This window comes from Lagopus leucura, unplaced genomic scaffold, assembly GCF_019238085.1.
Source record: "Lagopus leucura isolate 7727_CA_CO unplaced genomic scaffold, USGS_WTPT01 63741-0_obj-0_obj, whole genome shotgun sequence".
Lineage (NCBI taxonomy): Eukaryota > Metazoa > Chordata > Aves > Galliformes > Phasianidae > Lagopus > Lagopus leucura.
Window position 1 is genome coordinate 23476 of NW_024963781.1, and position 27875 is coordinate 51350.

The 27875-nt window shown below is 41.5% G+C and overlaps 1 protein-coding gene and 1 long non-coding RNA gene across 3 annotated transcripts in view; one reads left to right on the forward strand and one right to left on the reverse strand.

The window, feature by feature from the left end:
• On the forward strand, positions 1–26018 carry LOC122191346 (melanopsin-like). 2 transcript variants are annotated; one of them, XR_006182363.1, is made up of 13 exons: positions 1–73; positions 1655–1692; positions 9200–9276; positions 9471–9613; positions 11160–11293; positions 12668–12871; positions 13286–13457; positions 14471–14626; positions 15454–15561; positions 17496–17670; positions 19979–20128; positions 20613–20699; positions 23416–23497. XR_006182363.1 is itself a non-coding variant. In XM_042891603.1 (12 exons), exons 3-12 carry the CDS (start codon positions 9274–9276, stop codon positions 23803–23805), a joined length of 1635 nt encoding a protein of 544 aa, XP_042747537.1. In that variant the 5' UTR covers positions 1–73; positions 1655–1692; positions 9200–9273; the 3' UTR covers positions 23806–26018. The 2 variants fall into 2 exon arrangements, 1 of the variants encoding a protein (XP_042747537.1); XM_042891603.1 differs by lacking the exon at positions 20613–20699 and having other exon boundaries at positions 23416–26018.
• LOC122191348 overlaps positions 24501–27875 on the reverse strand; it is a 9034-nt gene continuing 5659 nt past the window's right edge. Inside the window, exons 3-4 of the long non-coding RNA XR_006182371.1 lie at positions 27416–27624; positions 24501–26018 (exon numbers count right to left, since the gene is read on the reverse strand). This is a non-coding gene — a long non-coding RNA (uncharacterized LOC122191348). The remainder of the gene's footprint in view (positions 26019–27415; positions 27625–27875) is intronic.

The following is a 27875-nucleotide window of genomic DNA, read 5'->3' on the forward strand; positions in this document are numbered from 1 at the left end:
GGAAGGAGTACTACTGGGTGGAGTTCCTTTTTGTACTTGGTAAGTTAGTGTATGAAGAGGAACTTAATATCAGGTGAGGAGGAAATTTATTTGTTTTTGAATTATGGAGAGGGCAAAGTATTTCCATTGAATCTTTTGTAGACAATGATGCTTGTGATCAGTAAATTACGTACTTTGTTGTTGCATACCTAGTTTCTTATGTATCCGGTAACTTTTACCACAACATCTTTTTTCTTTTAAGTGAAAATTCTGCTAAAGTTCAAATAATGTAGTTTGTTGAACTTTTACTACGATGGAAGAACTTTCTTCATTACACAGAAGACTGAGTATTAGTAAATGAGTTAAAGGTGAAGGCAGCAGCAACAGAGAGCCCTTGGGTTAGTGGCACTGACTGGGAAAGATCTTGTGACAATGCTGCAGGTTAGTACCAGTCAGTCACTTCTAAAGAAGCTGACAAGGAAAGGCAGCTTGCCTTGTACGCCAGTGGGTTGCCAGATGTGCCTGCAGTCTCTCCTCAGCAGTGCATAAGGGGGCAGAATGATGGTGTTCTAGATAACGTATCGAGACTTTTAGATAACCCATTTGCAATGGAACTGTTATCGTGTTCCCTGATAAATGCTATGAAATAGCTTAATAATGTTATTCTTAGCTCAGTGGTTGTTGTGAACGTAACCTGATCACAAAGAAAAAGCAAACTAAATACAGAAATCAACTGCTTTTGTGGAATTGAGTGGACTGAAAAGGTTTAGTATAGGCTCAAACTTGAGGTACGAGCAACACTTTGCTAGAATTTCTGTCATTTGTTTGTTTTGGGAGACTGCTGCATATCAGTTCACTAGCTGGCTTATGCACTCTTTAAAAATATAGGTTCAGAAGGAGCTGTTTTTTATCTGAGATAAGGGGGACGACGCTACAAGAAATCTGTGCGGACTTTCTGTGGCTTTCTGATTCAATGCAGAAAACAAGCTTACACCTAACCAACTTGATGGCTTTTTTTTTTTTTTTTTCTTTTTTTTTTTTTTTTCTTCCTTCTCTCAGCTCATAAGAGAAAGCTGGCTTGTACTGAGATTTTCTCTTCTGTAGCTTCTTACAGTGTTTCAAACCAAAATTGCAAAGGGGATACATCAGTTATTTCAAATGTAATCCATATCTAGGGATAATTATGCAGACAAGAAGATTGTGTCCCAGTATGGGTGTGCTAAAACTTTCATTACGTATTGTAGGGTCTTGAAAAGTAGTCTGTGAAAGCTGTTTAGAGAAAAAAATAATTCTCAACATAGTTGAAACAAGGGACTACATTGGATCTACTATTCTGTTGTCCTGATGCTTCTTCAGATCCCGGTGAAGTCGCTTACCTTTATGAGAGATGTCGTTGCTTCCTCCAAAGCTAGTGATGTTGGGAGATAACTAAGTTTTTTTGAGACATAGAGAAGTCACTTCTAATATTCCCACCAAATGTAGTATTATTTATAAGACTCTGAGTCCCTGGGTTGCTGTAATTGCTCTCTAATTATGTCCATATCACAGTTTCTTATCAGTTTGTCATTGCTGCTCAAATCTTCCCTTGAAATATTCTTCAGTACTGTAGTAACTTGTTAATCTCAAATACATTTGCCAGTTACAATTGTTCTTATGAGTAAGTTTATTTTTCTAGCATTGCCACTCTACGACACCTGGAGGAAAAGAAACAGAGTAAGTTAATACTTTTTTTTTTTGTCTTTCAATAGTAATTGAAATAACCTTTAATTCCACTTACGTTCTAGTATCTTAATTGTGTTTAATTTGCCTTGTGATGTTGCATTCCTGACATCCTGAAATAGTTTAGGTTGGAAGGGTGGCTGTCAAGTCTCACCTCCTGTTTCAAGAGTGGATAACTTCAATATTTTGATATTTTCTGTGGATGACGATTGCTTTGCCTCCCTGTTTTCGTGCTTCACAGATCTCATTGAGCATTTTGTCAGCTGCAATTTGTCAAACAATCTGAAGCAAGGACCTGAGTGCTGAAGAGTTCATAAGAAGATAACTGTGTTTGAATTTAGCAGATCAAGATCTGCAGACCAATGTTGCATGTGCTGTACTTTCTGCGTTCTTTCCCTGAACATCTGCTGCCAGATGTCATAAGTAAAGCGTGGGAGCTGCTGGAGCTCTATTCTGATACATTTTAGTAGTTTTCACATGTACAAAATACAAAATAATGCACATGGCATCCAAAAAGTGGAGATTTGCTTGAAGTTGTCCTTTCTACCCATGACCAAAATTTCTAACAGATTTCCCAAACTGGTTCAAAATGTTTCTGGTATCAGGCATTCTATTAGCAATATCATGCAAAGTCATCAGGGAAACATAGGCAGTAAATTCTCTGGCAGAACTGCAGATGTTTACACTCAACTAGAAAAAGTAAAAGTGATGTGTAACTGAACTGTACTGTAGCTTGTATTAAAGATGCATTCATTACATTTCCTTCATCGTTCATCATGAACAATTCCTAGTGAGCTGCAGAATAAAAATATAAATAGCAGATGATTTGGCAGCAATTGATTTTTTTTTTTTTTTTTTTTTCTTGTAAGTTTTAAATTAGCATTATAAGCTCTATAGATATCAACTCGATTAACTTTTTAATTAGCGGGAATAATTATTTAGAAATACCTCTTCTAAAAGTTATCATTAGTTTTTTGGTTTTTTTTTTTTTTTTTTTTTCTTTCTTTGTTTATTGCAGAAGGCATAAAGATAAGCAAATGCTTCCATGGGATCTCCTGTAAGTTGCAGGACATGATTTGCAAAGCAGTTCTTGCATGCAGACCCCTGGGCCGCATCTGTGCAGGTCTCCTTGAGAAACGAAGCAGTGCAGTGAAAAGACTTCTGATGTAAGAGACAATGGGTAAGACCAGGGGTGGCTGGTGAAGGATTCCCTCTCTGGGTTGTCAAAAGTAAGGAATATATATAATTTTCTCAAATAAAATACAACTAGATAGTTTTGAATGCATACTTTGGCTACTTGAAACTTTTGACGTATCATGCCAAGTTGTTATGACAAAGATCAGAATTTCAAAATGTAGTTACTTATGGAAACACAGTAACAGTCCTCACATTGCTCACGATAAAAGTAGCAAGGTGTGAGCATCACTCTGCACTTATATGCCACTGCTATGGTGCATAAATGATTTTTCCCCAAAGACTGCAAAAGTCATCATCACAGTTTAACAGCATATGCTTTTTAAAATGTTTTCTAGCTAGAACAACATACTCAGTAATTTTTGCTTCATTCTCCTGTGTTTAGCAGTAACCTGTTCCCTCATGGACGAAACATATATGCACTGAGATGTGATAGTTCAGATAATCAATGCTGGTGCTGCATCAAAATTGTGTTTGTTCAGTCTGCTACCTCCCTAGGCAGGCGAAGTTTGTGCTGGTGTTTGGGTTGTATTTGAGCACTCATCTGATCATTCAGAAGGGGTTTATGACCAAGGGAATAAAGTGGTGGGACTCTCCAGGACAAAGGAGCGTACGAGCATGCAAGAGGTGAGAAGGGGAAGGTGGACTGAGCCCCAGCTCAGTTGGGTATTAACAGCTTTCTAGGATGGGCTTCTATTTACTTGTTTTTTGACTCAAAGGCTCAAAGGATATCTAGACACATGAGTATGCCTACCTTGATGAGCAACTAATAGGTTTATTCTCAAGATACTGACAACTTACAAATACTATAAAATCAGCAAAAACTAACTTGCTTTCTTTTGGATTTTCTTGTTTGTTTTGTTTTTTCCTAATGCCTCCCATGAATGTTGTTTGATGGGTTGCAAGTACAAGAAGTTTAAGTACAGATAGCTAGGACCTGAAAAAAAGCGTCTTTCTAAATATGAGACCTTGAGGCCATCTAGACAAACTAATGGGATCTTATCCCAAGGAGACAGTTGGCATTATTTCCATCTCTGTAAATACCCAATATTTGAGGCACACAGACGTGCCTTTGGTCCTTTTCATCTTGCCCCAGGCTGGCACTTCTGCACTGAATTATTCTGATGACACAGCACAGAATTTTCCCAAATGAGCCTTGGAGTCAAGTAAGTAATGTGTTCTCTCAGCTGTCTGTACAGTTCAGTAACAGCTCAGAAATACATTCTACAATGGCATTAGTCAGACACAAATTCTCCTGCAGCAAAAATGCCCAGTCTTTTTTTTTTTTTTTTTTTTTTTTTTTCCCCCTAATATCACAAATAAGCTGACACTGGATTTTTAGAAAAAAAAAAAATTCTCCTTGGGCATTCCAACAAATCTTGATGGATAATTGCATACTCACATACAACTTCAATCTTCAAGAAAAATACTCAGACTGCAGTTGTTCCTTTCTCTTCTCCCCCAATTTTCTGTCCCCTTTTTTGCCCTTCTCCCCCTCCTTGGCATCATCTCTGTTTTGCACTGTATGCGTCTGCAAGGCAAGCACTGTGTAAACTATTTATATCTATCTGAATCAGTACTAGCCTGTATCTGGCCTGCAATGCTCAACTGCCTCTGATAGTTGACCTGTTGTGAGGAGCTCTGGCAGTTCCTCTCCTCATCTGTTGCCTATGGATGAGCTGCATCACAGTTCAGCTTACTAAGCTAACTATCATTTCAATCTGCACTGTAAATGTGTGCTGGAGTGCTCCTGGTATGAACTGATTGGAATGAACTGTGGAAGAAGAGTGTCACCTGGAGACCAGTAGGAAAACTAACTTTTCCATTTGTGGTTGATCACTGTTTTGACTCTCTGCAGATCAAGTTAATTTCTACTTACTCTGCATTTATACAACAGTCAACCAAAACAAGCCAAGTTGTTTTGCTTTTATTTTTTTAATACCTGAAATAACTAACAGTATTTTCCATAATTGCTTATTATTCATGAAGTATCTGACCATTACTTGCTCAGCTATTGTTACCAGCTAGCAACCATCTTCTATTTGTTGATTCAAGATTTCATGCATACAAGATAGTCATTAAGCCCCACATCTTGTTGTTTCAAACCAGATGGTACTTCTTAATGAGTCAACATCTTCCCGTGGCCCTCAGTGAATTACAAGCAACTTGGCGACTGTTACCTGGTGGCTGCTTCGATTGAATGAGCTGTCTGTACAGGAAATGCAGGCTAATGTGTTGATTGCTCCCGTCCTGTCACGCCTGAACATTATTTGTTGTTTTCCTTTAAATTTTCAAGCTGTGATTGTATGGATGTAAGGACTTCTTGTTTAGTAAAATTAAAGTCTTCTTTAGGAGCCTGTGTAGTGTGTGAGCACAGAGAAGGCGCTCTGCTGTTAATTCACTTTCTTGCTAGTTCACATTAATCCTCTATGTAAGTGAGCCTGTACTTAAGCTCATTTCCCTGTAAATCACCTCCACGAGATGAGCTTGCTTCAGTGATCAAGATCAGAGCACAAGTAAGGCTTTAGATACTCTTGTATCTATGTAACGCAGATCACATCACCATTTCTGGATTTGATCAGTTATTTCTTACCTGTTGATTGAGACCATCCCTCCCCTTTCCATTTTAATCTTTTTTTTTTGCTTTCTGCATTGCAAGCTTTGTTAATCTCACCAGCTGGCAAGCAGAAACAGATGGCTCTAATTACTTAGACATTATTTAATCACTAAAAATCAAATTTAAATATCTCTCATGGAATAACACTCCCCATCTGTTAAGTCTTCCATTTTTATTTTTGGTGAAAGAGACCAAGTTTATTTTTCTGATGCCTCCTTCTTTTGCCAGCCACTTGAGGGACAGCTGTTAATTTTTTTTTATCTTTCATTTGCTTGCAGAGCTGTTAGTTGCCCTTCCAAGAAAGGCCTCCAAGCAGCTACGGAGGTGACAGCTTTTTGATGTCATAGTCTCATCTCACATAAGGGTATGACCTCATTGTGACTGATGTGAGTTGTCAGGTCCAACATTTCGAACGATCAAAATGCAAGCGATTGTAAAATTAACTTAAAACAAGCCAAAGAAAGTCGACGCAGAGCAGGCAAGAGTGCCAGAAGCTGTCCCTGGTGCAATTACTGGCATTTTTCAGATTGCTTGTTTACATTTCTGCTTCAGAGTGGGACGATCAGATCACTATGGACATTGTCTCTAAGATCTACACTCATGAAATGGTTGTGTCTTTATCGCAGCCCTTGTGTTTCTTCTCAAGTTACCAAAAGGAGAAAGAAAAGCCAACCTAGGAGAAAAATGATTAGGTGAGAGCGTTTTACGTGAACTCTTGAGAACTTGTATCACCCATTAAGGATTCAATATATTGGCTGAGCAAAATATCAAGTGTTCCTTCATTATCTTTTCAACCGTGCCATTACAGAGAATGAGCCAGATTGGCTTATACAAAACAGGCTATTCACCCTACTTCACGTGACCATGGCAGTACAGAGTTTCCATTAAACACAATTTATCTGACTAGTTGTGCTGAGTCAAAAGCAGCCTTGTATATTCTCAGCAGTGTGAAAAGCTGAAGCTGAGGAGAACTTCCTGCACCGTGTCTTTAAGCTCTGTAATTTTGCAGGCTTCTCAACTGCATGCTCAGGAGGTCTAAGTTCACTGCTCATGACATGAAAATACACAGACTGAATTAAAGCAGAGCTTATACCGTTTTCCTGCTAAAAGAGGCTAATATAAACTAAACCTGATAAGACTACAATGATGATTGCACTGAATATGACCTATTGAGCTTAGTTGCTGTTCTGGTTGCTGAGTCATCTGGAAAATATTGTAGCAGTTACATTCTTTTTCTTGGTGTTGGAGTGGAAGAAATTTGAAAAATTCTGTTGTAGTTTAATTTTATTCTTATTTTTCATGAGAAATTAAAATTGTCAGAAAAAAACATACAGAGTAGTAATAATAAAATCAGTTTCTCATTACAGCACATCACCAGGGCCTCAATTTTTTTTTGTTTTTGAAATGTATTTGTAGTCCTAATTGTCATATAGTAAATATTTATGTGGGAATTTATATAGCTTGTTAATCAAAATTAACGTGTATGTCAGAGATGGTGTCGTGGGAAAAGAGAAAAAGCTTCTATTTAGATATCCTAAATCCTTGATGATGCTTTTGTTTTCCTCCTGTTTATTTATTCTGTATTGAGAAGGGATTTATATTAGAAAAGGAATGTTTGTTGAGCAAAGTACAGTTTAAATTCTCAGACTTACATGTGTTTGAATTGTTATTCTTAACCTTTTATTTTGTGGGATTACGCCAAATCAGTGAAATATGTGATTAGCTTTGGGATCATTTGAATCATTTTTGCCTCTTTTATTTAGGGGATTTTCACTAGTGTGATGAAATTGTTGTTGAGAAAAAGTATATGTGCATATATATCAGTACATCTATCTTGTTAGATTTGTATTCCAGTGTTATAAATGGTTTTCCCTTTTCATCTCCCCATACAGCTGGATGCACGCTTTGTGCTGCTACATCAGGGCAGCACTGACAGATTGAATTAGTAGCCCTCTTCTCATTCAGATCTCAGTGTTGCTATCACTGAGGTTAACAAACCTAAAAAATAAAAATAAAAAGCAGCTGTGGCGTCGTAGAGACTTTTCTGTAGGCAGGGTAACTTCTCCAAAGCTTGTGTTTACCTAAACAATGCCTCCCCTTAAGGCTTACTGAGATCTCAGATTTTGAGTAACCCCCAGTATTTACTGCCTTCCAGATTCCAGTCTGTAAGCTTCAGTAGTTCACATTTTGTCTTGTCATCAAGAGTTTACAAACTATTAGCAGAGTTTACAAATTATGCTGCTTTCCAGCTTCTGACAGAGCTCATCATGATAATGAAATAAAGGGGGTCAAAGCATCCAAGTTGGTTCTCTCGGCAGAAAGAAAAGGAGGGCTCCCTTTGGGTGTTTCTCAAGTGAGTTTCCGTATCAGTGCGTTCCCAGTATGCCGAAGTAAAGCTTAATGTGTATGACAGGCAAGTTCTACTTGCTCTGAAGCATATCGTTCTGTATCATACCCTTCTGCATCATATCCTTCTGCATAGGGTTAAATCCTGAGCATCGTTATTAGATAACAGGAAAAGGAAGAAAAAAAACAAGTTGCGCTTTCTCGCATGATTTAGCCTCTTCGGTGCGTGCTGCCACGAATAAGGCAGGGTTCTGATTCGGTGCAGGAAGGAGATGAGGTTTGAGGGAAGAAGAATGGAGTTTGTCACAGATGTTTCTGTAGATGTTTGTCACAGATGTTTTTCAGCCCTGAAATGACCCAGGCTACTCAGCTATGAAAGCCCGGACCCAATTGTTCTTGGTGTCACTGAACATCACGATTACGTTTTTCCACCGAACCACCTTTCCTAACGGTGCTAGGTCTCGCACCTCATTTTAAGAGCAAAAGCAACACAGAGAAATGATTTTTCTAGCTGCTGGACTGCTGGGAATGGCTAAGACCTACCACTGCAGTCAGAATCAGAAGATGATCCCTTTCATTAGTTTCTTCTCCTACATGAATGCTATCTTTGGTGCAGTGCCACTTTGTAGGAGGCTGTCCTTTTATGGTTAGAATCTAACAGACCACACAGAGATCTTGAATTCTGCTTTCAGCTTTGCAGCCGTAGCTTTTCTACTTTTTAAGATACTGTTTTAGTCCCATGGGCTTTGTTTCCACTGTTTCTACTCCGGAGCTACTATTTTATGGATGTTTAACATGTGCTATGCGCTTCACTCCTTATTGCTGAAAGCAGGGTGCCCCCAGGAGCACATCAGTAGCATCACACAGTTATCGTGGTAACGCCTATGGCTAGAAGAGTGCTTTTGTGCAAGGAAGAAACTGTTATATGTGCACCTCATAGGTAAGTGAGGAAGTAGCAGAAAGAAGAAAAAACTGTGTGAGAAATTTTAGGAGCCAGCAACTGCAGAGAAAAAGCTGCTATCGTCATTTCCAAGCGGCCCCTTCAATATATTTAGATGGGCAGCATTTGTCATCTTGAAGGTTATTTACCTGCCTTGGTAAATAAGAGTTGCCATCAGGCTAATGATTCAGCATCTGCTCATCAATGATGCTGATGAGAGCGGAGTGGATTTGCCGTAGGCTGCTCTGTTACTTCATTTAGCCAGTGGTTGGTTGAATAGGTTTCAAAAAATACATAGGCTGTTAGCTGTGTTTGGTTGCTTGCTCTTTTTTCTTCCTTCAGGCATTGGTGTTAAAGGACAGCAAAATAGTTGTCGAGACTACCAAATTTATTTGTACTTGCAGAGGTATTGCTATTGCTGCTGTGTCGTTCCTCTGATCTCCTGCCTTTCCCATGACGGTTTCCCGGTGTTTACATTATGGTAAGTCAGTTGTTCTTTCGTGTGTTTCCTCTCAGGGTTAAAAATGTAATGAAGGATACCTGAGGGAAACTTGATTTTCATTTGATTAACACACACAGAAGTGTGTGCGCGTGTGTTCAACATGCTAAGCAAGTGTTTCCAGGAATGCGTGTACTGAATGTTCTCAGTTCTCCTTCCCTTTGTTTTCCATCCAGGATGTGAAGGCGGGCACCCAGCCACACTCTGTGACCAAGTCAGAGATCCCAGACCATGTTCTTTACACGATAGGGACATGCGTTCTTGTGATCGGCTCCATCGGCATCATAGGAAACCTCCTAGTTCTCTACGCTTTCTACAGGTACCCAGATTTCTTTCCTTTCTCAGCTTGCCTTCTAGTTTGTATGCATCTCTGTGAAGATATTATGCATGGATTTCTTCTTGAGTTAGAACTTCAAGAAAAGGTTGTTGATATCAGATGCATACACCTCGTATACATCCATGCACGTCACCAATGTACTCCTGTGTAAATTCCTTGTGTTTTGGGGATTCTACAAAAAGTTGGGGAAAAAAAAACACATAGAGCCTTGACTTAGTAATAATTCTAAGCAAAATGTAAGGAAATGTTTAATAATTTTGATAATAGAAACATCAGCCCCTCTGTTGCAAACTCCTTCACTCCCTTTGTAGATTTTGCTGACAATAACTAAGGATGAGGTTCCCATCAGCCCAGTTTATCTTGGAAGAACCATGGAAGCAATGTGCTACCCTAATGCCATCAGCTCATGCCATCAGCATGTTCCCTGCTTCAGGCAGATCATAGGATTTCTGTCAGCTTGTATGCTTTCTGGGATTCTGACAGTGTCATAGACGGTTGAAGCTACTGCATCTAGAGTACGCAAAAATCTCACAAAAAAAAAAAGAAAAGCCGCATTCTACTCCATGTTACGATGCTGGAAATTCCAGCATCGCTATTTGTTAATACGAAGAAAAGCATTCACATTAGTTGCCAATATTGCTATACAATGTCACACAGAGAGCACATCAGAGAGGCTTCAATTGATAGAATGAATGAAGCACTCTGGAAATTTATTTCAAGCCATTTAAAATTGCTCCATGCAGTTTTCGAGAACTAAGTAATTTATAAAAGCCTGTTTGTTGCCTTTATCTAGAAGAAAATGACTAGTCAGCTCTTTCTGTATTCTGTCTTCCTGAATTCAAATTCTAGGTGTCAAAGTTCTTAATTTAGCTGCGCAACCAAAACAGCGTTTCACTTTGAGGGCTAGCAGTTCAGCATTACACCTTCTCAGCATATCCATCAGAAGTGCCAGCTGTGAGGTAGAGGAAAGACAAATTCATGATTTAATTTATTGTACTTTTTAATCAGCAGAAAGAAGCACTTCAAACAGATAACGCAAAGCAGAAGAGAGGGGTTCTTTATTATGTTAACAGTGTTTGTATTCCCCTTAGCTAGAGATAAGGGCAGTCTCAAATGCCAGCTGAAGGACTCCTAGGGGATCAAAACTACAGGTTACCTGAAGCACGTTTTTCAACGTCAGAGCCTAATCTTGCCCTGGGTGGCACACGCTTGTTGGTGCTTATACAGGGAATCAAGGAAAGAGGCAGATTGCTCTTCTCTTGAGCAAAATCATGTGTTTAAGGATAGATGAAATTCTTCCTCTGTTGAAGAGAAAGGACTTCTTTTATCCTTCCCTGCCTTTGTTAGTCATCATTTTGAAACAATGCATTTTTTGCTGTGGTAATTGATTGATGGTTGGCAATTCACTGAATGAGAATAACTGCTCATTGCCACCTGGAGACCGTTTATGCTAGTAAGTGAAACAATTAAGATGGCTATTTGTTCATTTGGCCTATTTCAAGCGATGCATTTCTCATCTGTTCTTAAGCAACAAGAAGTTGAGGACACCCCAGAACTTCTTTATAATGAACTTGGCTGTGAGCGACTTCTTGATGTCAGCTTCTCAGGCCCCCATATGCTTTATCAACAGCTTGCACAGAGAGTGGATCCTCGGAGATATAGGTACTTTCTGAGACCACTTTATCTTTCACTAGCTCTACTGTCTTTAATATATTTTAGTGCTAGTAATATTGGCTCATGGAATGGAGACAGCATCTCCGAACTCTGGAATTACAGCCTCGGTTTTTGACATGGTCTATCCATGTGATGACACGTTTTGTGTAACAATCTATTTCTCCATGTCAGCTTACAAAAGAAGTCAACAACAACATGTAATGATGGCCATTTAGCTTCTGAGGGTGAATGTCATGGCTAAAGATGGATAGGAAAATTTTCTTTGAATTATAAGTATTTTTATTAGTTTAAGAAGGAGTTAATATTTAGAAAAGTACATTGGTATCAATTAATGTGTTCCTAGGATCACACATTTAATTATGGAAATGTAGTGATTTGGAAGGACTGTACAGTGGACAAAGAACTGCCTGGATAGTTGCAGGTTGCGGCCAAGAGCTTCACGTCCAGGTGGAGGCCAGTCATGATTGGCGTCTTCCAGGGGTTCATCTTGGGACTGCTGGTCTTCAACACCTTTTTTAATGACATAGACATAGAGATCCAGTGCACCCTCGACAGGTTTGCTACAGCACTAAACTGAGCGGTGCAATTGATACAACAGACAGGCTTGAGGACTGCATCTGGGAACCTAATGAGGTTCAACGAGACCAAGAACAAAGTATCGCGCTTCGGTTGGGTCCATTCCAGTATGTGTTCAGGCTGGGAGAAGAATTCACTGAGAGCAGCCCTGCGGAGAAGAACACTGGGCTAAGAACCAGAACTGCTGAGTTCTGGTAGACTAAAAGCTTCCAGCATCCACTTGCAGAATGGAAGGCCAATAGTACCCTAGGCTGCAACATTTTTTGAGGTATCCATTTGTCATTAGTATATAGATATCTGCTGCCCCCTGTTAAGATCAATATATTGGGCAACAGTCCAGGAAAATGTAACTGTAATTAGATTGGATTTTCTTTGAGGCAGTTTTCCATTGACATGTTTCCAGCGACAGTCCACGGTGGAGAGTAGGACTTGTTTATACATATGTTTCTTTGTTTTTTATTTGCATGTGCGCTGTTACGGATGAACATTTAATTATGCAATTGCAAGGCTAAGAATAATTCTATTAATAATATATAATAATTAATAATATAATTATTAATTAAATAATAAATAATAATAATAATTCTATTAATAATTCTAATGGGAGAATAGCCCTGGGCTGGATTTCTGATTTTTTGTTTCTTTTAAAGAGGAGACGCAAAGACAAAAGCTGTGCGTGGGAATTTATAAGATCAGGCTGTGAGAGAAAACAAACACATGTTTAAGAAAAAATAACAACAACAACAACAAAAAACAAAACCCTGACATTGCCATTTTGTGCTTCAGGTTGTGACTTGTACGCTTTCTGTGGGGCGCTCTTTGGAATAACCTCGATGATGACTCTGCTAGCTATTTCTGTTGACCGCTACTTGGTGATCACCAAGCCCCTGCGCTCCATCCAGTGGTCCTCCAAGAAGCGCACCGTGCAGATCATTGCCGCTGTGTGGCTGTACTCGCTGGGGTGGAGCGTTGCCCCACTCCTTGGGTGGAGTATGTTGTCTGCTCGCTCTTTCTTCCAGCATTCTCAGTGCAGTCTACTTTTGCCTTGTTCAGGGTATGAAAAAATGACGATTAGGGAAATTTCTGAATGGATGCATGGCTACTGCCTGATGGTTTACGGTCATATAGTATTATCTGTGCCTATGACAGCGCAGTACCCTGGGTCGTTTGTTTTGCCCTGGGTTGTGTTCAAGGTGACTAAGTTGCAGATTGGGTGTTAGGTGCGTATGATAGTCAGCAATCAGGACCTCCTCTCCATGTGTGCACTTGCGTATAACGCAGCCGACACATCTCTCAAAGGCTATCCGTGCAGCATGGCATTTGTTTTAATCACTCTGTTGTTAGATTGGTAACTGTGCAAGTTTTGGTCATCTGTGCAAATAACATATTCCATGTATTTCATAGGTTCCTACGTGCCTGAAGGCTTGATGATATCCTGTACATGGGACTATGTAACCTACTCCCCTGCAAACAGAAGTTACACCATGATTTTATGCTGCTGCGTATTTTTTATTCCACTGATAATAATATTCCATTGCTATTTATTTATGTTCTTGGCCATAAGAAGTACTGGCAGGTAAGCAGTGTAACCGAAATATGTGAAACTATTTTTTTCGTTGATTTAGAGCAATTTCTCAAAATCTTTATCTGCAGATAAATCTAAAATTAATCTCCATCGAAAGCAGAAATAAAGCGTGTGGTCATTAACTGCTGTAACTAGAGAAATATTTCTGCCAACATGAAAACTGGGAAGGATTGTTTGCATTTTGGAGTAGGAGACAAAGTAGTCTCAGATTGTTGTAATCTGAGCCCAAAGTGTGTTAAATAATAATACTTTAGATAATTTGATAGTTCCGATTATTTCTTTCAGATTTGCAATATGAGGAATGGGATGCTTGTGTATTACAGAAAGATTTTCAGCTCTGAGAGGCAATAAATACTGTGTAATAATGGGACCATCATCTGCCTGTGAGCTGCTCTGTGAACATAACAGTCCTTGTATTTTTTGACAGCTTTATTTAAAGCAAGTATCCCACAAACCTCATTGTTCAAGCGAGTATCCTAAAAACTTCACGGTTCAAGCATGTTTGTTGTTTTGGGGTTTTTGTTTTCTTTTCCCCTCCGACAGTTTTAGTCCATATTTGTAGAGATGAAGCGAAAATTCAGCAGGGTACTAGATCTACAAAGACATTTCATTTTGTCCAGTTGTTTCCCTTAATGTGTTCATTGGATTTTTGCTCAAAGCTGTGCTTTTGCTTGCTCCATCTCTGAGAACAATGAAGGTCAGGGGATACGCAATTCTTTACCCTCTGTACGTCAGGGTAAAGATTTGGCAGTCCTGTTCTGTAGTCCCAATGGTCCCTCTGCTTTGATCCCACTGTCAGACCGCGCCTGAGCAAAATGTCTGGGAATATTGTACAGCATGAATTACCTTCTAGATTTGTAGCTATCAGAGGACAAAGAAAGAGCGAGAGCAGGAAAAATGAAGTCTGCTTTGTTATTGTACGCCACTGAGAATGTTCTAAAGACATTGCACTTTGCTCCTTCGTTCTTTTACTTTGTATATCTGTATTTTTTTTCCCTTAATAGAGATGTCCAAAAGCTTGGGTCCTGCAGCCGCAAATCCTTCCTCTCTCAGTCCATGAAGAATGAATGGAAACTGGCAAAAATTGCATTTGTGGTCATCATTGTGTATGTCTTATCCTGGTCTCCATATGCTTGCGTCACTTTGATTGCCTGGGCAGGGTAAGTGAAAACATAATCCAAAGAGTACTTATACCAAAATATAAACATGATTAGTGTTGTCTTTTGGAAGGGTTTTAAATGATTGGTAATTAGTGGTGACTCTGTGCCCTTCACGGAATTGTAGAATCATATAGGTTGGAAAAGACCTTCCAAGATCTTCAAGTCCATCCATCAACATGTCCCACCGAGTCCCATCACTGCACCGCGTCCCTCAGAGCCATAACTTAGTTCCCCAGGGGTTGGTACTGGGGCCCTGTCCTGTTCAATATCTTTGTCGATGATCTGGATGAAGGCACTGAGTGCACTCCCAGTAAGTTTGGAGATGACACTAAGCTGGGGGGAAGCGTCGATCTGCCTGGGGATAGGGAGGACCTACAGAGGGTTCTGGGCAAGCTGGATTGCTGGGCTGAGGCCAGCGGGATGAAGTTCAACAGGACCTAGGGGCGGGTCCTGTACTTTGGCCACAACAACGTCAGGCACCACTACAGGCTTGGGGCAGAGTGGCTGGCAGACCGTGTAGAAGAAACAGTCCCGGGGGGTGCTGGTCGACACTGATCTGAACAGGAACTAGCAGTGTTCTTGGTCAGCCTCAAATCGATAATTGATTCTATTTGCATGTCTGTCATTCTTTCCAAATAAATGAAACCAAGTACGCACTGTCAAAACCAAGCCTTTCATCCGAGCAAAGAGTGTGTTCGAACAAATTTAACTTCTTAGCAGCGTTTCTTATCATGAGACCTCAAAACAAAAGCGGTTAAACAGAACAGGTTGCAGTGGTTTAATGTTAATGACATAGCTCTAGTGTAATGAGTTTTCCTTTTTTATAGCCGAGGAAACACTCTGACACCGTATTCCAAATCTGTGCCAGCCGTTATTGCTAAAGCCTCTGCAATCTACAACCCCATCATATACGCAATAATTCACCCAAGATACAGGTACAGTAAGCATATAGGTATGTGTACAACTCCACAGGAGACAAAGTGTTTTTAAAAATGAATGAACAAGAACCGCTATTCAGCATGTCACTAGATTTTCCTGCGCTTCCTTCAAAGCGTATGTTCTGCGAAAGGCAGCGATTAAACTCGGAATGAAGGAATCCGTGGTGATAAAGGCAGGAAGGCCACTAGGTGGCAGGGCGGGTCGTCTGTACGCTGCCTGAAACTGATCGCGGAGCTGTAGAGCAGAGAGTCTGCTGTTTTGAATGTCCGACAAATGAAGGTGTGTTTGTAAACCTTTTTACGAGGCTGACAGAAATAAGTCCAGGAGCGTTTGTTTGAAGTACCTACTATCGTAACTAAGAAATTTGCGTCCTCCGAGACAACAGAGTCTATCTTAGTTTTAGAAAGTTGTTTCATATTTGAGCTTAGAATAAGAGAATGACTAGTATTCAGTGTCCTGCAGAAGCGTAGTGAGAGGAAATGCATGGATGGCTGTCATATTCTAAGCCTGGTATTATTGTTCTGACCAAAAAGATATTGCATTCAGTGATTCCTCACTTTAATTTTACAAGTATGCGTTTTCAGAACAGATACCGTTCAGTGAAATGCTTCAGTTAGTCTTTTTCCTGCCAGCGTTGACTTTTATCCATGTATGGCTGTATTAAGAAAAAGACTCATGCCAGCACAGCATTTCAAAGACTCTCTCAAAATCCCCCCTTTTTTTTCCTCCTACTTCCTATCTTATATTTCAAGGCATATCAATAACAGAAGTGTTTACGCAGATACTGTGGAGTTTTATAGACTTGGGTGTCATTCAGTCAGAAAAAGGAGCGATGTTGCCTCCCTTGTGATGAATCAAGCGAGCAGCTTTAAAACAGAAAAGACTTTGCCAACAGCTTAGCTGGTAAAATGTTTGTCAGAATCAAGATTTTACAACATCTTGTCTTATGCCTCAGTGTAGAGCCGATACCTTATACATTTCCCATTGAAATATGTCCTATGCATCTGTTATTTTCCCTACGCCTATCTTCTTAACTCGTTCAGGTATATTCTGTATTAGCTTCATCTCCTGGTCTGATATGATGGATTAGGTGGCACTGTAGAGGTGTTGCACCAAACGCAGCACTCTGGCTAGCATCACCCTGCATGTCCTTGGAAGCAGTGAGAAACTCGGTCAGCTGGCACTGTGTAGGGAAAACTGTGGCTTCTCTGCTTCATGCAAGGTTGGGAGGGATGTAGCTGTATAACCTTTACTCTAGACATTGTTTACTGAATAAAGCAGGTTTTTGCTATTTGGAGCTTTGGTCATCCTTCTTCACTAGGCATGAGTAAAGCAGAATGGGGTGTTGACTTCTGACAGGAATTTATGGGAGCTACCGTGGCACAGGCAGAGAATGAAGTCTGATACCCTCACAGTAAAGAATTTCAAAGGATTTCCTCTTTGCCCCTTGTTCTGTCTCTAGGCCTTCTCGATGGATAATCTCCCTTGACCTGCTGCTGGCCAGGCTCGTTTTAATGTATCCTAGGTTAGCATTGGTCTTTTTGGCCATAAGATCACACCTGGCCACCAGGACCCCTACGCTCTTCTACTCTTCTACTTTTTCACTTCTCATCTGCTTTAGCACACAGACTTTTGTCCAAGGCAGCTTGAAATTTTTCTGAGTTAATCTTTCAAATAAGTTGGAAGCGATGGTGTTTTCCAAGCTAGTTTCAGTTCTTACTACCATGTGCGCAGCTCTTCCATGAGCGTTTTGATAGAAGGCCCTGAAACCAACTGCTGTTTTCCTTTTGGACTTTCAGTTGAGTCCTTTCCACTAACTGTACCGCGTTATTTCCATGTGTGATTAAGTGCCGTCATTGCATGATTTTCAAATCCATTCATCGGTGTATTGTTACATAGTTTGTCTTTCTCTTCACCCATTTTCCTTCAGGAAAACCATCCACAATGCTGTTCCCTGCCTGAGGTTCCTAATACGAGTATCAAAGAATGATCTCCTGAGGGGGTCCATAAATGAATCATCATTCAGGACCTCTCTCTCCAGCCACCAGTCTGTTTCAGGAAGGACCAAGAACACTTGTGTTTCATCAGTTTCCACTGGAGAAGCTGTAAGTTTTTTCTTGTTTCCACTAAGCAAAGCGAGTATAGTATCTCTCCAACTCCCAGAATAAACTGCCATTAAAATTAAAGTATGGAAAAGAGGATTGTTCTAGCTAAATTGTTTGGATATGCGAGGCAATTTCTCCCGAACTTTGGTGGGAATTCAAGCGTGACGAGTTTTGATCAGAACATACATAGAAGCTGGCCTATCTGGGCAATTCAGATGCTTACTTGTAGCATGGATGTTTGAGCTCAGGGCTAATTAAAAAGAGCCATTGTCAGGCACCTCCAAGTCACCAACTAGTTGCCTTGTAATCAGGTGGCTCTGGGAGGAGGAGAGCAGAAAAATAATCTCCCAGCAAAGATTTCTCACCTATCCAACAGTGTCCTATTGTTTTGCAGGAAGTCCACTTTCTGTAGTAAACTTTTAGGTTTAGGTTTTTCTTCACCAGGAGGACTGAAAGCCTTCTGCACCTGGAACCAGCTGCAGTGTTCTGCAAACACTGTACCTTAAGTCTTGGTAAAGCTGGTGGACTGGCTGAGTATAGCTACCTACAGTGCGTGGGCATTTGGCAGGAAAAAGTCACGGGACAGAAAAACAGATAGGTAACATGGCATGCAAGTTACAGTTCAGGAGAAAAGGATCTCAGCGTGAGGCGTTTATCACTTTTCTGACCAAACAGAATTAAATGGGAAGCAGTCTCGTGAGAGGCTCATAACCTTCTACAAAGGTATAAATTCCCACGATGGGCTGAGCAGCAAGCTGCAGGCTCTTCTTCTGAGCCAAGCGGTAGCTTTCTGAGTGAGGAGGAAGAAGCTATTTATCTGCTGCACCCTGCAAACTGCTGCTGCTTTCAAGGGGCTGTCAGGCTGTCACTGAGAGTCAGACCAGGGTACCACATTTTAAAGAAATCGTAACAGTGTTGGATGATTTGCGGAAGACCGGCATTCTTGATTTGGAAATGAACCTAGGACCACCAGGAAACCAGCACGGATGGCATACTTCTCTTAACGTGACAATGTTCTGAGCATCTGTGGGTTTACACTTTCAGACCGCTGGTCACACATGTCCTGATCTGATTATTTTTTTTGCTTTTGATCACTGCTTGGTTTGTGTGTGTTTGGTTGGGGCTAATGTTTAAAGAGATGGGATGGTGCAGATAAGAGTCTTCAGCTTTTGCTTAAAGATCTCAGACAAAACAGTTGCCGTTCGTTATGAGCAGGGCTGTTCTGTGCCGAGCTGGCAGTGCCAAAGGTAATCGTGCCTACGGTGACAACTCAGTGCAGCTATATGGTTTACAGCTGAAAGAGCAGCTGCTGAAATTCAAGCTAAGCTCAACAACCAACGCGTGACAACGGCAAGGAGTGAAATTTTGGAATGCTCCAGTAATGTACTGACAGGCAGGAATGACACTATCAGTACCATAAAATCTGCAGCTGTTCCCACCGCTGCTTTGCTGTGTGCTGCGCATATGTCTTTGCAGAGAGACAATATCTTTGAGGCAACGATATCTGTATGTATGAGCAAGATAACACAGTGGAATTACGTGCTAGCTTCCTACTTGTGTGGAGACCGGTCTGCCTATCCCTATCTAAAAGGTGGTGTGGAAGATAGTAGACGGATCTCGTTATAGTGACACCATCAAGAAGGCACCACTAAGTTAGGTATGACGGATGGCCCAACCCTATGAATGGAACAGCCTGACTGCAAAATCGTTGTTCTGCTCCACTGCAGTTGTGATTTTTGGAAAATTTATGCAGGGCCCACTCAGGGCCCCTAACAAACATGAATGATATTTTGGAGAAGAACCAGGCCTGTGGAACTGGAGAAATCCTTGGTGTTTGGGCATCCAGCTGGGACATACACAAGTGGCAGTTTAGACGTGCGTGCATCCGTGGTTCTGGACTAGCCGAGGGTCACGTGGAATGCCATAAAGCATGTTAAGCACATTGACTGTAATTGTTTAGATAATGTGAACCCCTCTGTAGATACCAGCTAAGCAATTATAATCACAGTACAAGCAATGAGATAAAAGAAGGACGAATAAGTTACTGTTGAAATGATGAAAGATGATTTAATCTGTTTTCAAAGTTTGTATGTTTGTTTGTTTGTTTGTTTACTTCAGGAAAGAAGTCCAGGGTAAGCGAGAAAATAAAAAATCATATCTCTCCTCACGAGAGTTTGGAGTATGAGACCTGTGTTAGAGTGACTGTTGTTGTCTCTAAGCGTACAGCATAAGGCTTCTTCTTAAGTTTGAGAACTTAAAGTTTGAGAAAAGGTGTAAATTTCTGAAATCTGTCACTATTTTTTATTAGAATTGGAGCGACGTAGAGCTTGACCCGGTAGAGCCAGCTCATGTGAAACTGCAGCCTCGCCGAAGTCATTCCTTCTCAGCAAGCCTGAGACAGGAGAAGAGAGACCTGCTTCCAGAGACCTATAGCTGCAGTGAAGAAAACGAAGGAAAGGTAAGGAAAAAAAGTATTCTTTGGTAGGGAAATTTCCATTGTAGTAGCTAAGCTTGCTGCAGCATGTCATCTGAGAAATAATAATTTATTCTCCATGACCATTTGTTTCATCTGCAGCTATATTTACAGAGATTCCGATGCCCTCTCCATCCTTGCTATTATATTTATTTTAACTAAAGAGAATGCTAGTAATGTTTTATTTTTTTTCACCAATACGTTGCCTGCTTTTGGAAAGCCAAGGGCAGCTCGCAGCTCTGAAGCCGCATTAAAGAGGATTCCGTAGGGTTGTGTAAGAACCTGAATTTTTGTCTCCCTGCATGTTCATCTGCCCCAGCTCTGGCTTCTCCTATCCTGACCCTCACGATCACATCGTGAAAGCGTTTTTCATGAAAATATAAGGCCTCCAAAACAGAGTTTGACATGATAGAAACCACCTTTTTTTGTTTTTCTATAGCGTACATTGAAATGTTTTATTTTTGTTGAGGGGGAAGACGAGAAAGAAACTCCCATTTCTCCCTAAGGGTGGGAGAGTCTGGCAGATGCCACCCTTCCCTCACTGAAAGAGGAGATGGTGAGTACTCAGAGCATCTTCTGTGGATGCATTATACCACTTACCCAAACCTCTGAGGTCTGGGGCTATGCTGCGAGGAGCTCCCTCCCCATTCTCGGCGTAACTGCTAAGGATGGGCGCAGTAGGTCACCTGACAGCTTCTGGAACTGCTGTGCAACCAGTTTCAAGATGAATATTTGTAGGGAGGTACAACATCAAGCCTATGTCAGTGCTGTATTTTCAGCAAGAAAGAATTAGGGCATGCAGTACACTGCCAACAACCGGTCACGGTGCCACCTGCTTTTTCACGGAGCAGCTCAGGCATAGAGATCGGTGCAGCAGAGACAGCATAGCTTAAAGCAGAACCTATTCCAGAAATTTCCAACCATTTGACGGCACGGTTCCTGCATGCATCTGCCCTGTCTTCCTTCCTCTGCCTCCTTGAGATCAAGTCCTGGGAAACCTCAGTCCTTTCCTGCGGTCGTTGTGAGTAGCATCGATTGAGAACAGCAACGTAGGAAGTGCAGCAGGGATGGTGCCGTTGCAAAAGCACAGGCACCTCATATCATTTTTCATTCTCAGGGAGGAGTGGCAGAGCTGTTACGTTAAGCCAAGTCCTGATCCTATGAAAGATAAGTGCTTCTACTCTGCACAACTGACATCTTTGTGAAAACTTGTGCTACGCAGGCAGCAGGAGCAACCTCATTCTGCCGACCCTCTTCACTTCCTCTTCCTTTCTCTGTTCTGGTTAAAAATTTCCCACAGGTGAGACAGGCTGAGGTAAAGCTTTCAGGTCTCACTCCTCGCAAGTCAAGGGATAGGATGAATTACCGCAGCCTCAGCACATCTTTTATTCTCTGGGGATAATAATTACTGAAGAGACCAAACGCAAGTCTCATGGACCATCTACACCATGGCTGCTAATTACTCGTTTTTGGCAATATTGACCTAAACTGACTTTAGGATGGAGTGTCCAGTTTTTTGTTCTTGCCGCAGGATAGCTTCTTGCTGTGAAAGGATTGTGCTAGGCCTCCGCTTCAGTTGTGGTGGCAAGCGACACAGACTCAGAAGTCCTGCATACCTCTCTTGCCCTGCATCAGCAGCCCAATTCTGTTGAAGGCATAGAGAAAACAGGGAAAACAAGAGGCGTGTTTTATGAAACGCATCTTAAACTTTTTCTTCAATAAGACCATCTCATCAGCACCTAAGGAATTCATGTAACTCTAAACTCTTCGTGGACTGAAGTCATTCTTTAATGCACGTTAGCAGCTGAGTTACCAAAAAAACAACAACAAAAGCACAAAGAAAGAAAAAACATCCCTCAAGCGTAAGTAAAACACTATTCGCTGTTCCAGGTCTGGGGCATAGAAAGCATAGAAACACGTGGGATCCTTTTCTGTCACAAAGTTACAAGCAGCCCCACGGCTAATTGCAATTAGAATGGTAGCAGACATCCTGTCAGCTGACACTGGGAAACCTAACACGGCTGTGAGGAGGCCTTTTTGCAAGCACCGAAATGCAGGCATCTGTTGTAAGTATAAGGTAGATTGGAACACTTGGTTTCAAAGGAGAGTTGTCAAGCGTGCTCTGTGCACCCAGCGTGCGTACCAAGGGAACTACGCAGCGTGAAATGAGGGCTGCCAGCACTGACCTCCTGCAGGCGTGCCCTTCGGAAATGTCTGTGACAGAGGAAAGGTGGCTCACACCTGCTCGGAGAAGTCATCTCACAACAGGGCTAAAGGGAACGTACACATGTTGTTTGGTGGTCTTTTAAACACCGCCATGAACAAGCGCCTCAGCTGTGGAGAAAGCTGCGTGTCTGCAGGCACCGCTATGACCACCACCAGCAGGGCAGCGCAGGGCAGCGAGGGATTGGCTGTCGCTCAGAGGAACAAGCACCAAGATCTGTTCTCTCTTCACTCCTTGCCACTCTGTAACCAGCAGGAGTTGCAACCAAGCCCACGCTGGTCATCCCAATGCTCAACTAGCAAAGTCCTGTCTAGAGGAAAACTAGTGAATGTGCTGTCATGCCCACTAAGCCACAAGCAGTTAAAAACAGCAGAGACTGGAGGGATTTTAAATTATTCTTTCATTCTTCCACAGTCTCAATTTGAAATAAAAGGAATTTCTTCTCTGTCAGGTTTACTGAAACCACTGTTTTTTAGCACATCGTTATTCTCTGCACTGGGGAAGGTACAGCAGGGAAAGAAATCATTATCGGCAGAGATTTGTGAAGGATTAGTGCCTGTAGAGTAGAGCATGGTACAGCAGTACGTGTCGGTATTTAAACTCACACCCAGCTTGACAGAGAAACACACACAGAAAAGGCTGATCCTTCTTTTCCTTGCAAAACCACAAAAATTGAGTGAAAACAGATGCATCTTCTCTGTTTGTTTTTTGTTGTGTTTTTTTTTTTCTCTGCGCAACGAGATTGCAGCGCAATATGTTATGCAGAATGGCTGGCAATAACGGCAGTGTGCTGGCTAAAGAGAGGTAAAGGGGGACCGGGGTTTTCTTTTCTTGTCGGTCTTTGCCAGTGTTTGATCACATTTTCTTTTGCTTCATTTAACATTTTGCTTTCCAAGCTGTAGATGGTAACGCATTGTGATTTTCCTCCTTTCTAGTCAGTGATTCAACCATTTAGAAAATAGGATGAGCGTCTGATGTAGTGAGTAGCGGCACTGAATATTCCAAGTACTGATTTGCAGTGACACTGATGCTTTTCCCTCTGCTCTAGGTTTCGCTGTCATCCAGCTGCCTGGAGAAGGTTCTGGGGCCGTCAGTCTTCCTCAGCTCCCCCGTAGCGCTCGTGACCAGCTCCCTCCGAGCAGCCTCTCTGCCTGTCGGTTTGAACAGCGGCAGCATCAGCCTAGAAGCAGGCTCAGACACCTCGCAGATGGAAACTCAAGAAAGTCATAATAATGGAGGCTTGGACTCTATCGTTAGCAATACAGTCCCTCGAATCATTATCATTCCTACCTCAGAGACAAACCTATTTCAAGAGGAACCTGAAGAGGAAGAGACTGAATTATTCCACTTCTGTGACAAAAAGAACAATCTGCTGGATTTGGAAGGGCTTAGCTCATCTACAGAGTTCCTCGAGGCTGTTGAGAAATTTCTATCATAAGTGCATCGAAGGGAAACTTTCTGGCAGTTGTTTTCTTGGCATCTTGTCTCCTTAGTTATACTTGTACATTAGGTCATCAGGCTTTTTGTATGTTTATATGGTAGCCACTAGGCAGCTTTCGTATTTGTCTTTGTCTAGATTAGTTCAGGCACAGAAAAAAAGCTTTCTTTCAGATCCAGCACTGGAGGATCTGGCAGCAGGATCAAGTGGGATTAGCGGAGTCGGCTGCCTGCTTCATGAGGCCCTGAACCTTGATCTGCAACCACAGATACCAGCAGGAGGAAAAACAACTGAACTGAAATAGTGGTAGCCGCTGAATTTTTGCGCTACCTGCATGTGGCAGCTCTCTTCTGGAGGCGACAGTAAGCACTACGAGACCTCAGCTTTCCACCAGCCCCAGAGGTAATATGGCTAGAAGATCAAACTATCTTTTATTCAAATTTCTTATATAAACATAATTACGTGGACTGATGACGTAGCTGGGAGGAGATCGCTCGCTTATAAACTTCAATGATAAAATTTTGGATTTTCCCTCAGAGGTAGCGTAATCACCTGAATGTCAAAATGCAAGGTGCTAGATGCCAAAACATATAATTTCACCTCTGGCAGCACTTAGAGCACGTTGAGATTTTCATTGCGGATTAAAATGTGTATGAACCCTAACAAATCTGTGATTAAAAGAATGAATACCCACAGCTGGCTTGATAATTTATTCACGAGAATAAAGCCTTAACCGCTATGTGTCGCTTGTTTCTTCAGCAGAGTTTCTTCTAAAACCTCACAGATGGATGTCTTCTGCAGGTCCCATTCCGAAAGCCTTCTTGTGGGTAAGACGTCACCCTGGAAGATAGCTTCAGAAAACTGTATCGTTTGTTACAGGACCTGCAGTTGCACTTTTAATGGTGGTTATTGTTTGTTTTGTGTTTTATGCATTTTGTGTAATTTTTATGTTACAGCTCAGACTGCAAGATACTCCTCACATATTATACCTAAATACATTCTTTCTTTAGTTATTCATTTTCCCTTATTAAAAGATGTTCTCCTCTCCCTCCCTTTTGGTTTCTGAACTTCAAATGTAGACAAATTGAGCTACACTGTTCTTTACAAAGCAGGATATCTTGGGAGAAAGCAGAAGTTCCTCGGGCACAGGTTTTCCTCCAGAACCAAGCATCAGGACAGAATCACCCGCAATCGGCTCACTGTTCTGAAGATAATTCCTACACTGAGGACCAGCTCAGCTAGCAGGTGGCACGGCATGGTGACTGGCGTGGGATTTGCCCACCTGCACTTTCTGAAGCCGGCCTGCTATCCAAGCGTGCGGTTTGAGCCAGAGTGTAACAGAATGTTCATTAAAGACTCCGTTCCTGAAAAACATGGGAGGCTTCATCCTCGGTCGAACGTAGAGTTCTGCCATCTCTGATTATTTTCTGCTGCTTTTGTCCTCTCTGGTTCATTATCATCTGTTTTTCCTATGTAACTACATAGCCAGTGACCTAACTTATTGTATTTAATATCTTCAGCAGTGACTCCCTTCTTAGTGAGCCAGATGCTAGAAGGCAAACATACTTGCTGGCCTTCCAAGTCTTACACCTGACTTTTGCTGTTGTCATTAACTCTAAATAACAGTAACCAAGGCATTTAGTGTTCCAAGATACAAAAACAGGCCTCTGAGAAGATTTTGCACTCTCGCGTTCATATAATTGTACTGGTAAGACTGTAAGGGGAACACTGCTGTGATTTCCAACAGGATGAATAATGTAAGCTCTAAAGCAACAGTGAACAAACTCCTCTGTAACCAGGGTTTTGCTTGGAGTGCAAGATGACATGCCAGCGATCTCTTGCACATGTGCTGATGCCAACCGTGTGTTTCAGAAAACGAACGGGTTTGAGATGTGTGCATTTCATTTCTGTACCTCTAATGTCATGTACAATTTTTACTATTGCTTCTGCAGCTAGTCAATATTACTGTGTTCTTTAACTGCTGTAGACCAGAATGTCACATGAGACAGCAGTAGAGTGATAAAACTGAAAATTATATGCAATATCAGACATATTTCTTTCAGAGACGTCGCAGAATAAATCAATCTTCAAATAGCGAAAGCAACACCAAAGAATCTCACATGCTTCTCTGTTGCCACGTTAGACTAGATGGCACATAATAATGTTCAGTATTAACTGCTGCTTCTCGTTTCACAAAGGCGTGTGTTGGTTCACTGAAATGGAATAAAAAATTATTAGAAGTTGTATTAATCGTTTCTTTTTCTTATTTAATTATTAATGTCAGGAACAAGGAGGAGGAACAAACACGTTAGCTCATAGCTTTAGAAGCCCATTCCATGTTCCAGTGAGTAATAAGGTGCATCTTTAACTTCATTTAAACAAGCATCTCTTTTCAAGTCACTTACACTACTCACAACCAAGAACTTGTCTAATTACATCCTTAGCTTCGCAGTTTGGGCATCTAAAATCAGAGCTCCCTGAGTTGGGGAAATCTGAATTTGCTCAGTAGCTTTGGAAACGAGATGGCTTCAAATGCGGTGTCAGATATCTGGCAAATAAATTTTGGGGGGAAAAATTGACCATAATCAATACATTAGTACTCTGAGAGCAGCCTCTGATCTTTGCAGCAAATCTCGATGACACTAAGCCAGCCATTGCTCGCTTCTGCTAATTCTTTGTGTAACAGTTATAGCATGTGCTCCAGTTTTCGTTTTTCACAAGTAACAGATAGTTCTGACTACGAACAGAAGCATTTTCTTTTACTATAAATCAGTGAACGATGATTTTTTTTGTAGTGAAATAAACAGTTTGAGTAAAGAAAAAAATTACTTTTTTGAAACATAATGAGTCTTGCTGCCTCGAGTTGGCACGAACAGGATCTGAATTACTTGAATCGAGAAAGCTCATTCATTTCCCAAATATCCATCCTTTCAGAAGGCACTGCTGACCAAGCAAGCCCTTCCACTCTGCTGTCTGAAAAAGCCAATGCTCTAAGGTGACGTGTGCCACACAAAACCGGAAAACATGTGGGGTGCCATACCCTCAATGTTAGTCATATATTTTTTTTTTCATTTATACTTCTACCTAGTCTGTAAGCTTTTGGTATTTTTGTCCTTGAATAAATACACCAAAAAGCCGGTGGCGATCTGGAAAGCTGGGTGCACTTCACGCAGCATTTGGAGCGTGGGCTTCTTTCATACTTGAGAACAGACAAAAACAGTGCCTCAATTTAGCAAGTGCCATGCGAGGGGAGGTTGAACAAGACGGAAGCATCTGAGATGCAGCTGCTACATCCCGCGTCATCTCAGCACAAGTTTGCAATTATTTCTTGCTTTGCACCTCAATCACAGGCCCGATCCACACAATAATGTTCTGGCTGCACACCTGGAACGTACACGTGTTTAAGTGACACTAACTGACCATCATTTCCAAGAGCTGAGAGAGCAGAAGTAGCCGAGGGGCTAGGGAGAACAGTCGCATCATTTTACCTGCTGATTTTCAGCCTGAAACTACACGACTTAGTTGGTGATCGGTATCAATGGGTCACATTGCTTAGCAGCTTAGAATAGGATAGAAAAGGACAGTCACAATACCATGCACTTCCACCTACCCCACGTGTTGTTTTACAGACACTTTGTGGCCTGCTGGCAGCACGCAACACCTGCAAACCAACTGAAACAGCCGCTTTTCCTGCCCGATCCATAAGTGGCATAGAGTCCCTTTATTCTCTGCAACAGCACCGCCGCAGCCAGGGGCAAGAGGGGGTGGCTGCAGCAGCCATGTCAGTTCTCAGTTCCTCTTCATTTGAATGACGTCCACCTAAAAATTGAGGCTGCAGTGCTCAAAATGCAAGGCTCACGGAAGAACGCTGAGCTGTGTGCATACGAGTAGGAAATGTTTGCAAAGGTGTTGTCACTTCTATAATGATAACAGGAGACGATAAATCGTATCGGCAAATCCACGCATCGTTTTCTGTTTAATACAGATGTGTGCCTGTGTCTGTGACAAATTGTCTCCATTTTATCAGGGCTATTCTCCTGGTGTTTCTCTAAATATCATCATCAAAAATG